This window comes from Aedes albopictus, chromosome 3 (assembly GCF_035046485.1).
Source record: "Aedes albopictus strain Foshan chromosome 3, AalbF5, whole genome shotgun sequence".
In the NCBI taxonomy this organism is placed as follows: Eukaryota; Metazoa; Arthropoda; class Insecta; order Diptera; family Culicidae; genus Aedes; species Aedes albopictus.
In genome coordinates this window covers 428,167,329-428,182,584 of record NC_085138.1, presented here as the reverse complement: position 1 = coordinate 428,182,584, position 15,256 = coordinate 428,167,329, and the positions used below count along the sequence as shown (strand labels likewise).

Genomic DNA, 15,256 nt, shown 5'->3' with positions numbered 1-15,256 from the left:
GCTGACAGACAAGACAATGATGGCTGCTAGGTGGAGAGAGCACTTCGAGGTATTGTTGAACGGTGGGAGTGGAAGAGCGACGGACAGAATTCGAATCGACGACGACGGACAAGCTGTGGAACCCCCAAAGCTAGACAAGGTCAAGACAGCCATTAGGGGACTGAAGAACAACAAGGCTGCTGGGAAGGACGAACTCCCGGCCGAACTTCTCAAGCACGGTGGTGAGCAGCTGTATCAACTCTTACACCGTATTAAATTGAAGATATGGGAGGAGGAAGAACTGCCCGCTAGTAGGTTGGATGGTCTCATTTGCCCTCTTTCCAAGAAAGGGCATCGACTAGAGTGCACGAATTACAGAGGAATAACACTCCTCAATTCAGCGTACAAAATTTTGTCCGGAGTTCTGTTCCACAGGCTGAGGCCGATTGAGGAGTCCTTCGTCGGCGAATATCAGGCAGGATTTCGTGAGGGCCGATCAACGATGGACCAGATGTTCACCCTCCGGCAGATTCTCGATTAATTTCGGGAGTACAACTTGCAGACCCATCATCTGTTTATTGATTTCAAGGCGGCGTACGATTCAGTGAAGAGAAACGAGTTATGGCAGATTATGTTCGAACATGGATTTCCGGCGAAGCTGATTAGACTGATTAGACTTGACGGATCGAAATCAAGTGTACGGGTTGCGTATGAAATTTCGTCATCGTTCGTAACCTTTGCGGACTGAAGCAGGGCGATGCTCTTTCGAACTTACTGTTCAACATAGCACTGGAAGGAGCGATAAGGAGAGCTGGTGTGCACAGAAGCGGAACCATTGTCACGAAGTCGCATATGCTCCTGGGCTTCGCGGACGATATCGACATCATCGGAATCGACCGTCGGGCCGTGGAAGAGGCGTTCGTACCTTTTAAGAGGGAGACTGCGAGGATTGGACTTACGATTAACACCACAAAGACTAAGTACATGATTGTTGGTGTTCAACGTCGGTCCGGCCGTGGTAGTGGTGACGAAGTGGTGCTAGGTGGGAAAAAGTTTGAAGTTGTGGATGAATTTGTTTATCTTGGTTCTCTAGTGACGTGCGATAATGATGTTACCCGCGAGCTGAAAAGACGGATTGCGGCTGCAAATCAGGCCTTTTTCGGTCTGCGAAACCAGCTGAGGTCCCGCAGGCTGCGAACAAAGACAAAACTCGCGTTGTACAAGTCTCTGATTCTCCCGGTCGTTTTATACGGTCATGAAACGTGGACGTTAAAAGAAGTTGATCGGAGAGCCTTTGGAGTCTTCGAACGTAAAGTGCTGCGAACAATACTCGGCGGTAAACTGGAGGACGGCATCTGGCGGCGTCGCATGAACTACGAATTGTACCAGGTATATAAAGAGATGGATATAGTGAAGCGAGTACAACACGGCAGGCTGCGGTGGGCTGGACACGTAGCTCGTATGCCGGAGGTACGACAAGCTAAAATTATATTCAGCAGAGAACCAGGAAGGGGTCGTTGGCTTCGTGGAATGCCGCGCACACGTTGGCTTTTTGCAGTTGAGGAGGACCTAAGGACTCTAAACGTTCAGGGCGCCTGGAAGCGATTGGCCCAGGACCGAGGCCAGTGGAGGCGGATACTTCATTCGGCGTAGACTCACCGCTACGAGTTGAAGCCCATCAAGTATCAAGTAAGTATGTGCTGGTCATTGATAAGTCAGAATATCTGTAATTATTGGCTATTTTCCGTCTAATATGACGGAAAATACCAACTATGACGTTGTAAATTCCTAGCCTTTTTGTCGCTTTCTTTCAGTAATGCCCAAGATGTCGAGAAAAGTTGTCGACGGGAACGAGAGCCATATTCGCCCTCTACGGATTAGCGATCCAAAGGCTTGACCACTGGATTAACTGAAGATCCAGGCGGTGTTCGAACTTCTGATGAAACAAGAACTGACCTTAAAGGTATGTATCCCCAACCACGAATGACCTTGCTCTATTATAATCATGTACTTTTCCCCTGCACCAGGAATCATAATGCATCCCATTCATACGTCCAATAACGGTTTCAATAATCGCATAAATATATAAAATCACATTCGCAAAATCCGCGTGTAGCTGGAAGTTTATTATCACGCACGGCTTGATCCTGCTGTGTACAATCCAGGGGTGGGTGACGGGTCCCAACCTTAACCCCCCATTCAAACAGAACACCATCGTCATCATTGCCATCATCATCATATCATGGCTTACGGCGACGTGAGATGCAAGCTCATGCCATTAGTTTCCCCAGCATTGAAGAGGGTTCAAGGTGATGATGGGGCGGACTGAGGATGATGATACAAAATCACTGGCTATGGGTGTCGACGGAACGTGATTTTCATTTGTTTGTTTGTTGACAACATTAGCGCCTTTTTTTGTTGTACGTGGAAATCCCGGATCATGTCAAAGTGTGGCCGCCTCGGGCACTCTGCGCTACTGTTGCACGCGGTGTTTGGATGTGGATGCCGAAAGTTCAAAGTGCTCGAACGGTTTCAATTTTAGGATAAGGGGATATAATTCGGGTTGGGTCCCGGCTGGCTGAGGGAAGCAGAAACAGCGAATAACTGTGAGCATTGAACTTTGAATTGCGTGTACCTAGAAATGCATTTGATACAAAATGAAATGAATAAATTAAACCTCATGAAATATTGTCGGATGCTGTTTTATGTAGTGGGGGGAAGAGGTTGTCGCGTGTTATGCGATTTTTTTAACCTTCGAATGAGAAGGATGCGTTTTGGAAAGAGATGAAAAATTAATATGTGCGGAAGTGTGGAATGTGCTTTTTTTTAAGGCCTTTCAATGCACGGATTATACCGGGGATTTTGATTGCTGTTGTATCTGATGGAAACAGATTGACGGATCGGTTAAAAATTGTGTACAATTGGGTTGCATTTACTGCTTTTGACGCGATGGCTTATTTTTATTGAATTAAGCCATAACATGTAAAGTAAACGATTGGTTGACCGACGACAGTCATTAACTTCGGGTGGTAAAACAAAAACTGGATTTCATTCATTTTGCGTATGTAGATTCCAGTAGGATCAAATTGTTGTTCAAGAAAAAAACGACATTCGGATAACATAGCTTGTTCAACATACACTCCCCAAAAACATGTCATTATTCAGGCCCATATAATCGATTTCAAAACCTTGGGTCAAAAGATGATACATAAGTCAAAGAAACGTTGAATAACACTTGACTATCACGCCGAGGACCTGGGATCGAATCCCACTCCCGACAAACTCGCAAAATGTGAGTTCTTCCTTCGGAAGGGAAGTAAAGCGTGGGTCCCGAGATGAACTAGCCTAGGGCTAAAAATCTCGTTAATACAGATAAAAAAACCCAGATTAATTCACCTAGTGGTGATAGCGCCTTTCTCGTCGAATAAGTACTCTAAGATATTTCCGTCGCCATAAGCCGAAGTGTTCCTGAATCCTGAAAATACTCTAGAATGGAACAAATATTATTTTCTTCTTTTGTCGCAGTGCCCGTTCGTCATTGAGGGGGTGGAATTGATAAATAATATGTATTTGATGAAAAAATAAATACTCAAACAATTAAGCAAAACCGCTTGATTTATCGGGTTTGGTAAGAAATTTTCTGGAGGACTCTTCACCTTAAAATTTAAAAATTTATTGGTTTATTCGTTTGTGCCCTTCCTCAAAATGTTAAATTCCGACCCAAAATTTTCAAGAGGGAACCCCTCTTGACAGAAAAGCAAGAACCTTATCAGAGCCATAATTGAATTTGGAAACTTATTGATGGCTCATATTCCTATGTTATGTATTATGTTAAACGTATAAGCAGAGCTGAATAATATTAAACCTCTCAGTTGACTGCTTGACCACCTTCACGAGCACTAGATGCGGAACATTATCAAGACATTTCAGCAATTTTTTTGCACAGTTTAGCCTTTACTTCATTATCATTGGTTATACTGCCGTTCTACGCATGATTATCCCATGTTATATGGGATTCATGTAAATTTGACAAAAAAGTGCAAGTAAGTAAAATTTCCCATAAAAAAACCATTCAAATTTCAACCGTGTTGAAGAGCGCGATGGCTCAACCAGTTGCATCGAAATTCTGCGCAGTAATTTAAGTCGCAAAAGGGGATGTTTTTTTATTCTTAACCACTTAACCTATTTTACAGCTCTTTTGTCCACTAGGCACTACGTGAGCGATTCCAATTGGCGGCTGCACTTACACTTGCACAGCGCCTAAATGTCTTCTATTATATTCTTATTCAACTATATCGAACTGGTTTGCCTTTGTGCTGCTTTCACTTTTCTACCCTGTCCTTGATAGTGTAGTAGGCTTTGCTGTTATGAAAATACATTATGTCACAATAAAGAACTTTTTGCACCGGGTTGGACGTGTTTCCTTCAATTCAGAAGTGGGATAAGACCTACATTCTGCCATATGGATTCAAAATTTCATGTTATTCATCATCAGGAAGATATTTTGAGGTGCGTCGCGAAACGGAATTGGTGTTCCAAAGGAATAGTTGGAAGCAAAATGAAGACATTACAAAACTCTCGAGCTGGTGGTGTAACTTACGTGGTCAAGAGGAGTGCCGGGATCGGTAGAAACAGAAGTTTATGGCTGCAAGCGCCAAGAAAACGGGATTAAACAACAAGAAAAACTGCATTACAACATCGAAGACTGGGTCATCGAGTTGGAGCTAAGGAAAACGTCGTTGGGGCTGATGGAGTCAATAAAGTGGTTGTTCACATCGAGGACGATGTGTGTTGCCAAGATGGCCGAACTGTAGTAGGCTTTGCTGTTATGAAAATACATTATGTCACAATAAAGAACTTCTTGCTCCGAGTTGGACGTGTTTCCTTCAGTAGAATGATGAGCACGATGATGAAATGATGTATGGCTGTTGTTCCTTTTCCAGTCCGATTGGGGGTCGTCCATTATGGGTTGCCGTTCGCCGATATCGAATTATCCGGGTCCGTTTGAGCTATGAGCGCTCAGAAGAGGGTCAAGGGCTAGCCGCTCTCGGGGGGAAAACCAACTGATGAAGTGCCGGGGCCTGGATCGAACCCATGACCATCCGCATATGAAGCGAACGTGTAGCCACTGCGCCATGCGGCAGTCAAAAGGGGATTGATGCTATAAAATTATAATTTTCCCATACAACGTTGATCCATCCTACTGTATAATTACGCCCCAGGAAAATGGTGAGATTTGAAAAGATCGCTTAAATTTTTATCAATATTTTGTTCGTTTACGCATATGAACCGGTTCTGGAACACTACCGGTTCAAATATAGTCTGAAACTACTTTCCTGCTCACCATTCAACTGGTTATCGAAAATGCCGCTATTTGACGTGTCGCATGCATGGGTTATGTTCACTTTTATATTTGGCCACTTCCGGCGGGACACCCGGAACCGGTTCCGAAACACTACCGATTCAGATAAAGTCTGAGACTATTTTTCTTCTTCTCGTTCATCAGATAATCGAAAATGCAGTGGTTTGATGGGTCGCATGCATGGGTTTGTTTCATTTTCATATCTGGCCCCTTCCTGGGGTACCGGTCCGGAACAACTAAATAGCCATAACTCCGGAACGGCTGGACCGATCTGAACCATTTTCAATAGGAAACAATGGGGCAATATACCGCGTCGAATGAACCATCGGTCGTTGAAATCGGTTCATATTTACTATCTAAAAAAGAGGTGACCTTTTTGTACACATACACACACACATACATACACACATACATCAACTCATCGAGCTGAGTCGATTAGTATATAACACTTGATCCCTCCGGGGGCTCTATCAAATTTTCGTTTTTGGAGTGAACATATAGCCTTTCGGTACACCTTGGTGTACGAGAAAGGCAAAAAAAAAACGTTGAATAAGATTTAGGTGGAATTTTTACAAAAATATGTAATATTAGACTGGGTTAACAAAGTCGATTTATCGGAACAAAGCTTTTTCGATTCGTTTTAGCGTCCAAAAACTGTGCAAAATTTGGTAGCGATTGGTTGCGATCGAAATTTGTATGGAATTTAGTATGAGAAAACGTACTTTTTTACATTTTTCTCATAAATTGATTTTTTTTTTCGTTTAAAACGATCGAACTAATGACGTTGAAGTATAGCCTAGGATATGCCGAAAAACTTTGCTAAAGACCGCAAAGTGATCAGACACTTATGATAAAAGTTATTATGTTCAGAAAGTCTGATGGTGCTTAATAATTAACAAGTAAAGAAATCACATCAATAATAAAATCTCAATTTTTGGCCTAAGTTACCAGGCAAATAATTGTTTTCACAAGCGTCGGATCACTTTCTGGTCTTTGGAAAAGTTTTTCGGCATATCCTAGGCTATACTTCAACATCATTAGTTAGATCGTTTTAGACGAAAAAAAAAACAATTCATGAGAAAAATGCAAAAAAAGCACGTTTTTCCATACTAAATTCCATACAAATTTCGATCGCAGAGTAAATGAACTCTCGATGTATATTGTGTTGTGTAGATTGTTTTTACAAAAAATGGGTCAATTTTGAAACTCCATACATTTTGTATGGGATGAAAAATTGGTGAAAAACTTTAAACAACATTTACTCGAAAGTTGGTTTTTGTCACTTACACCCAGAGACGAACCAGCCAAGGGCTGAAAGTCTCTCAAATAAAGCTAAATCAATCAATCACTTACACCCCTTTGCTTCTAACCCCCTCAATTATCTTCAAAAAATATTAAGAAAACATTCCAGGTATTTTTTCAAGAAATTTTCCCAACGATTTCTTCAGAAGACCTTCTAGAGACCTTTTTCAAAAATTCCACTTTTATTGACTTCGGAGAAATCATGAAAAATACTTGTATTGATTCCATCAGAAAATGCTTGGTTTACTTTAGAATTTTCTCCAATGTTTTCTGAGTATTACCTCATAAATTAATCTAGGAACTTTTTATATCACAATACCTGGATTTTTTTCGGTACTCCTCTTAAAGTTTTCTTCCAAAAGCGGGTTTCTTTTGAAAGTTTTGTTTTTAATTCAATTTCATGGATCGATTCAGAGTATCCTCTGGAATTTCCTTCGATGTTTTCGTTAGAGAACCCTTGAGAAAGTTCTCAAAAATTCCTCTAGAGAAGCTTGATGAAAGATTTGCTTAAGAAAATCCTCTAAAGATTTTTTCAGGAATTCGTACGAGAATTATTTCCGGATTATTTTTTGGAGGCTGTTCGAGCCCGTATGAAGTTGATCATCAATATTAACTTCTTTTCTCGATCAGCCTAGATAGCTGTGTAGTGTCGGTCAGGCCCGTGCACAGAAGTGGCGCCAAGGGAGGGGTTTTTCCCAATTTTGGCAAAAGGCGGAGGGGCGCCTAGTGTATGAAGCGTCGGTAATGGGGAGGGTTTAACACCCAAAACCCCCCCCTTGTGCACGGGCTTGGTGTCGGTAGCGATTGTCTCAATTGGCTAAGAATAACACTACGGACCGCCTGTTCCGGTGGTAAGAATCCACCAACAGGTGACCCCTAATTCATGGTGTGATGCGGCTTTATGGTTACCGTGCCTAGGAATTAATGGCTAGGGGGGGCTCTACCCCATTTGGCATAATGCCATTTGGCATAACGCCGTTTGGCATAATGCCATTTGGCATAATGGTCATTTGGCATAATGGCTATTTGGCATAATGCCGTTTGGCATAACACAAAGAACAGCCTTCTTGGTAAGAATGTGCATAATATTCGTTATGCCAAATGGCCATTATGCCAAATGGCCGTTATGCCAAATGGCTTTTATGCCAAATGGCATTATGCCAAACGGCGTTATGCCAAATGGCATTATGCCAAATGGGGTAGAGCCCTAGGGGGGTCTAATAAAAACCTAACCGCTAACGGAGCCTGTGGAGTACCAGGGCGCCCTCCACAGTATGTAGCCCTTACTGCGCTAACCGGAGCAATGGTGCAGTGGACCTTGTGTTTCTCCGAGACAATCAGCTGCCCTTCTTTAGTCTCACTTGAGGCTAAATAAGGGCGGGATTATGAAGATGTTGTTAATTAGTTTAAATTTTCACCTATATGGTTTCGCATTATGCGATTTACACAGTGTAGTCTGTGTATCCTCGCCTTTGGCGTTTTCCAATCGATACCGATTTGGTTTTATTGTTGCGAAGAGTTCAATCTTACCTAGTTTGGGTAGTGGCTACGGTTAGGATAGCTCAGATCAATCTTCAGCATAAAAGAACAGCAACGATCAATCTTTGCAGACTTATGCAAAATGGTACAGCCCAAGTGGCCTTGGTACAAGAACCTTACTTTCGTAAGGGAAATTTCTATCTAGGAAACCTTGTGAACCCGGTGTTTGCCACTTTCAGTAAACATGAAATGGCAAACTCGCGTGTCATGCCTCAAGCCTATGTGCTTGTCAACAACGCAATAGTTGCTACACTTATCTCTGAACTAACCACCAGAGATGTATGTGCTATCACAATTGATGTATCTGTTCGAAACCTCAACAGGAAATACGTCTATTGTTCTGTGTATTTACCGCATGATGAACCATCCCCTACGGATGCTTTCAAACAAGTCATCGCATACTGTACTTCAAAAGGCCTTCCGCTAATTGTTGGCAGTGATGCTAATGCTCACCATATCATCTGGGGCAGCTCAGACATTAACTTGAGAGGCTCCAGTTTGATGGAGTACTTAAGTAGTACAGATCTTGCATTACTTAACATAGGCAACCGCCCAACCTTCATGGTATCTGCTAGAGAGGAAGTGTTAGATATAACGCTTTACTCTAGCAGAATTAGTCACGAGCTGACCAATTGGCATGTGTCAGATGAAGAATCTTTATCTGACCATCGCTATATCTTTTTTGAACATTTAAATGTTACTTCGCAAACATTGCGTTTCAGGAATCCTCGGTCAACAAACTGGGATCTTTATACTGATTTGGTTGCAGCCAAATTTCATGGATACTCACCATCCATTGACACTCCAAGTGATTTAGATAATGCCGTTGATACTACAACGACCTTCATCATGGAAGCTTTTGAAGAAGCATGCCCTCTACGGTCTGTGAAGATCACAAGAGGAACCCCTTGGTGGAACTCTGATCTGGCGAAACTCAGGAAACAATGTAGAAAGAGTTGGAACAGACGACGTTCGGCTGGTTCGGAGGCTTTCAGGTCGGCTCGCAAGGCCTACAGGAAAGCTCTCCGGTCTGCTGAACGATCCGGCTGGAAAAACCTTTGTACAAATGTTTCCAGCTTGAGTGAAGTCAGTCGGTTAAACAAAATCCTTGCGAAATCTTAGGATTTCCGGGTGAACGAACTTCGTTTGCCAAATGGCGATCTGTCTTCCTCTGATGAGGAAGCTTTGGAATGCTTATTCAGCACACACTTCCCTGGATGTGTGGATATTACATCTTCGGATGATCCTGATGTCTTTTCTTGTAGTTATGATTCTTTAGCTTTGGCTCGGAGTATTGTAACTATAGAATCGATTGAGTGGGCTCTTAATAGCTTTGCTCCTTTCAAATCTCCTGGGGCAGATGGGATTTATCCTATTTTGCTTCAGAAGGGATTTGATTATTTCAAACATGTTTTGAAAAAACTACTTGTTTGCAGTTTTGCTACAGGGTATATTCCCAAATCCTGGAGGGATATTACTGTAAAGTTTATTCCGAAAGTGGGTCGTGCGTCGTATGAAGAAGCAAAGAGTTTCAGACCTATCAGTTTGACCTCTTTTCTTCTGAAATGCTTAGAACGCATTGAGGATCATCACATCCGTGATGTTCATCTGGCCAACGTGCCTCTTCATGTGAACCAACATGCCTACCAATCTGGTAAGTCCACTGTGACTCTTCTACACAAGGTTGTTTACGATATCGAGAAAGCATTCGCTCAAAAGCAATCTTGTTTGGGTGTTTTCTTAGATATCGAGGGTGCCTTTGACAACGTGCCTTTCGATGCCATATTGGAAGCCGCACGGAGTCATGGTATATCTCCAATGATTTCCAATTGGATTCACCAAATGCTCAAAAACCGATATCTGTTCTCGACATTGCGTCTAGCAGGGATTAGCAAATTGAGTGTTTGTCCCCAAGGGGGAGTCTTATCACCGCTTTTGTGGAATCTCGTAGCAAATACGCTATTGAGGCAACTCAATAATAGCGGTTTTCCTACTTATGGTTTTGCCGACGACTACCTAACATTGTTAGTTGGTATGTGCATCAGCACCCTTTTCGACCTGATGCAAAACGCCCTTCAGGTAGTTGAGGGTTGGTGTCGCCAATATGGCCTTTCGGTTAATCCGAGTAAAACATCTATTGTTCTTTTCACGGAAAGGCGAAACCGTAATGGCGTTCGACCTTTGCGTCTCTTTGATTCTGAAATCGATGTGACTGAACAGGTAAAGTACGTTGGAGTCATTCTTGATTCCAAGCTTTCCTGGACACCTCACATTGAGTTCAGAATCAAGAAAGCTTGTATGGCCTTCGGGCATACTTGGGGTCGGGCAACTTGGGGTCTAAAACCCAAGTATATCAAATGGATTTACACAACTGTGGTTCGGCCAATATTGGCTTATGGATGTCTTGTGTGGTGGCAAAAAGGTGAAGTGAGAACGGTCCAATCAAAATTAGGCCATCTCCAAAGGATGTGCTTAATGGCGATGTCTGGAGCGTCAACTCCTACGGCAGCGCTAGAAGTTCTCTTTGACGTTGCCCCACTACACATTCATCTCAAACAAGAAGCCCTTTCTTGCACTTACCGGTTACGGGTACTTGGTCTACTAGAGGAAACTCCTGTGAACCGCACATCAACACACACCTCGTTGTTTCCACTTTTGGTGAATTGGGACAAAATTGTCCTTGCTCCAAGTGATCTTACAATTGCTTGTAATTTTCCATATAGGACATTTTCCACGAAATTCCCTTCCCGGGAAGAGTGGACATCTGGTTATCTGGAAAGAAGTATTTCAGACGGCATCGTATGTTACACTGACGGCTCCCTTCTCGAAGGTCGAGCAGGTGCTGGTGTTTATTCTCGTGAGCTAAGGCTGTATCAGTCTTACTCACTTGGTAGACACTGCACCGTTTTTCAAGCCGAAATCTTTGCTCTTATGTGCGGAGTGCAATCAGCACTTCAGCAGCACGTAATGTGCAAAGTAATATACTTCTGTTCAGATAGCCAGGCTGCTATTAAAGCACTTGCTTCGGCCAACTCCAGGTCGAAGATAGTTATCGCTTGTCGAACTCAAATCGAGGAGCTGAATTCAGCAAACGCTGTTCACCTTCTATGGGTACCTGGTCATTCTTCCATCGCTGGAAATGAATTGGCTGATGAGTTAGCTCGCTCTGGAGCATCACATGACTTCATTGGCCCTGAGCCAGTTCCGATATCGAAGTGTTGGATTAAGCTTCAGATTCGCACCTGGGCTGTCACTCAACACAGACAATATTGGAATAGTTTGGAGTCATGTCGTCAAACCAAATTGTATAATGCTGAGCCATCTCTACGGGTGGCGAAGTATCTAACTAATCTGTCTAAGCAGAATTGCAGCATGCTGGTCAAAGCATTGACTGGCCACTGCCGACTCAGCTATCACATGGCGAATATTCAGCAAGCTGATTCATTTGCCTGTGATAGCTGTGAATCCGATTATGGAACTTCGTATCATTTGATATGTAACTGTCCAGTTTTCGCGCAACTGCGTTTCCGAGTATTCGGTAAACACTTATTAAGTGAAACTGACTTCAGAAACCTGAATCTTCAGGATATTCTGTTGTTCTTAACCCGCTGTGGTAAAGAGCTATAGGCTCTCTTTCGCTTTATGCGTTACTAGCTGACCCGGCAAACTTTGTATTGCCCCATTTTAATTGTGGGTCTTTCACTACGACACTTTCAATTGGTTTAGTTCTGATGCTTTTTAATATCTTCTGTTCCGGAAAAATCTTTAGTGGAATCCCTGAAGGCGTTCCTGGTAAATTCCTCAAGGAATTGCTGGTAAATTACTGGTAAATCCTGGTGAAATCACTGGAGGAATCCCTTGAACCAATTTCTGGAGAAATAGCTGGAGGAATCCTTGAAGGAATCCCTGGATTCTTGGAATAATGTGTGTATAAACTCCGGAAGGATGATTTCCTGGAGTATATTGGATTAATTTCTGCAAGAATTCCTGAGGTTATTTTCGCAGGAGTTCCTGGGGTAATTCCTGGAAGAGTCCCAGAATCATATCCTAAAGAAATGAAAAGGATGCCTGGACACATGCCTGTGCGAATTCCTGGAGGAATTTCTAGGGAAATTCCTTGAGCAATCTTCAGAGGAACTCCTGGAGGAATTTCTCGAGGATTTTCTTGAAGAATCGCTGGAAAACTTTTAGGTAGAATCCCTGGTGGAATCCTTTAAAGAGTTTCTGGAGAAATTCCTCGAGGAATCCCCTATGGAATTTCTACAGGAATTTCATGAGGTATTTCTTAAAAGTACCTGGAGGAATCACTGCAGAAATTCCATTAGGAATTTCCAGAGCAATGTCTGGAGAAATTCCTGGAAAAAATCTTGGAGGAATATCTGGATGAATTATTGGAGGAATCATCGTAGGAATTCCTGGAAGAATCTATGGAAGAATCTTTAGAGGAATCCCTGAAGGAATTTCTGGTAAATACCCGGACCAGTTCCTGAAGGAATTCTTGGAGGAAATTCTGATGGGATTCCTAGATGGATACCTTGAACCAATTCCTGGAGAAATCTCTTGAGGAATCCTTGGAGGAATACCTGAAGGAGAAACTTCTGGAAACATTCCTCAAGGAAACCCCGAAAGAATTCCCGGAAGAATCCCTGGAAGAACTTCTGGAGGAATTACTGAAGAAATTCTTGAAACAATTTCAAAAAAGAATCCCTGTAGGGTTTACTGGATCAATTCCTGGATCAATTCTTGGGGTAATTCCTGAAGGTATTCTTAATGGCAATCCTGGAGGAAACGCCTGGATGAAATCCAGAATCCCTGAAGTAAATTCTGCAAGAATGCCTGAGTTAATATCTGCAGGAATTGCTTGGGTAATTCCTGGTGGAATTCTCAAAGGTATTCCTGGAGGAGTCCCAGAATTAAATCCTGAATGCCTGAGGAATGCCTGGATGAATCCCTGGAGGAATCCCTATAGAAATCCCTGAATGAATGCCTGGTGGTATTTCTAAAAGAATTCGTGGCAGAATTCCAAGAGCAATCCCTAGAGAAACTCCTGAAGGAATGCCTGGAGGAGCTCCTGAAGGCATTCCAGTAGACATACCTGAGAGAATTTCTGGAGAAATCTGAGGAATTCCTTGAGCTATCTTCTAAGGAACTCCTGGAGGAATCTCTAGAGTAATCTCTGGAGAAATTTCTGGTGGATTTTATTGAAGAATCACTGGAGAACTTCCAGCAACAATCCCTGGAGGAATTCTTGAATAAATGCCTGAAAGAATTCCTGGAGAAGTTCCTGGATGAACCCCTGGTGGAATCTCTAAAGGAATTGCTCGAGGTATATCTAGAGGAATACCTGTAGGAATTCACAGAGGAATCCTGAAACAATTCCTGAAGGAATTTCTGGGGGAATCCCAGAAAGAGTGCTTGGAGTTACTTTTAAAATAATCCCAAAAGCTGTTCCAGAAAAAATCACAGAAGGAATTCCCGGGTGAATTTCTGAAGAAAGCCCATGAGGAATTCCTTAGGGAATCACAGGAGAGTTTTCTTGGCGAATTTTGTAGGAATCACTGGATAAAAAAAATCTGAAGAAGTCCATGTCTGCAATAATGATTTTTTTTAACGAAATGTTTAATTAATTTCTGGATATTTTTTGAATAACCTGTAGAAATACTGCGAATTCCAGACAGTGTTGCGAATACTCACTAGCAAAAAATTATACTCACTTGCTTCTATCTCAGTCCAGAAGCATGCTATCAAAAAATGATGTTTGAAGGGGTTTTAGATTGTAGTTTAATCTAAAAGTTTGTCGAATAAAGTAAAGGTCTCAGACACATGCCAAAACCGTGAGAGAGCTGTGAGTACACGGTGAGTATAAATTACACGAATTTTACTCACCTCGTACTCACAGCTCTCTCACAACTTTGGTATGCGTCTGCGACCTTTACTTTATTCGGCAAACTTTTAGATTAAACTACAATCTAAAAGCCCTTCTAACATCATTTTTTGATAGCATGCTTCTGGACTGAGATAGAAGCAAATGAGTATCACCCTTGCAAGTGAGTATTCGCAACACTGATTCCAGATGGATTAATTGGAGCAATCTCTAGTGAAATTCTGGAAGACATCTCTGAAGCAATACCTGCAGAAATACTATAAAAGATCTCTGGTTAAACTCTCGAAGGAAACCGCGGAAACAACACTGGAACAATCACTGAAGGAACCTCTAAAGATGTCTAAATCTCCACTTAAGGACAAATCCCCAAAAAAATGTCTGGTTGAATCGCCTGCAACATCATAAATACAATTAAATTAAATAGTAGTTCACGTTTTTAAAGCGAAAACGCTAAATACTGATAAAAATAACGATTATTCACAGTTGTTTGAAGCCAACGATGAGAGAGCATCAGAAAGTGTTACACTTTCTGGTCTATGTTGGAGTATCTTTGTATTCGTTCGTGAACCATACGACTCCAAGAGCGAACATAGTCACGCTTGGTTATTGTCGATTTAGCACTAAATTGGTTTCCAAAAAAAACTTCATTGACTTCCGCTGCCTTTACTATGCGTTAAACATAACGTCGGAAGTAGTGCACTGTACAGTAAATCTGGTTTTCTATACCGTGAACTACTTCCGACGTAATGTTTAACGCATAGTAAAGGCAGCGGAAGTCAATGAAGTTTTTTTTTGGAAACCAATTTAGTGCTAACGCCACAATATTGAAACAGAACCAACAAAAGGAAAGAAACACTGCAGATTGGTTCACTTATCACTTCTGCTGCCAAACACTGGTTCTAGATTTTACAACGTTGTAGTTGTAGATACTGTAAAATGTATACTTTTTTTATGAAGAATGCAAAGTTCTATCTCATCATTGACAGTTTTAGCGCCAACTCGAACTAATGAACCCAGAAGAGATCATTTAAATCCAGCAGGGTAGTATGTACGCCGAAAAATGCACCTGTGATAAGTGTGCGAAGCACGATTCGTCACATTTATTTTCAATAATTCACCCCAAAGTGACACCGACAAACTCTCATGCACAACTCATAATCGTAGAGTCAAGTCCCTGCTAGCGCAAGCAC

The 15,256-nt window shown here is 42.1% G+C and overlaps 1 protein-coding gene across 1 annotated transcript; it reads left to right on the top strand.

The window, feature by feature from the left end:
- The first annotated feature begins 8,156 nt into the window (after nucleotides 1–8,156).
- Nucleotides 8,157–10,041, top strand: LOC134292071 (uncharacterized). The gene is made up of 2 exons (XM_062860794.1): nucleotides 8,157–9,177; nucleotides 9,767–10,041. Exons 1-2 carry the CDS (start codon nucleotides 8,258–8,260, stop codon nucleotides 9,813–9,815), a joined length of 969 nt encoding a protein of 322 aa, XP_062716778.1. The 5' UTR covers nucleotides 8,157–8,257; the 3' UTR covers nucleotides 9,816–10,041.
- Nucleotides 10,042–15,256: the final 5,215 nt, after the last annotated feature.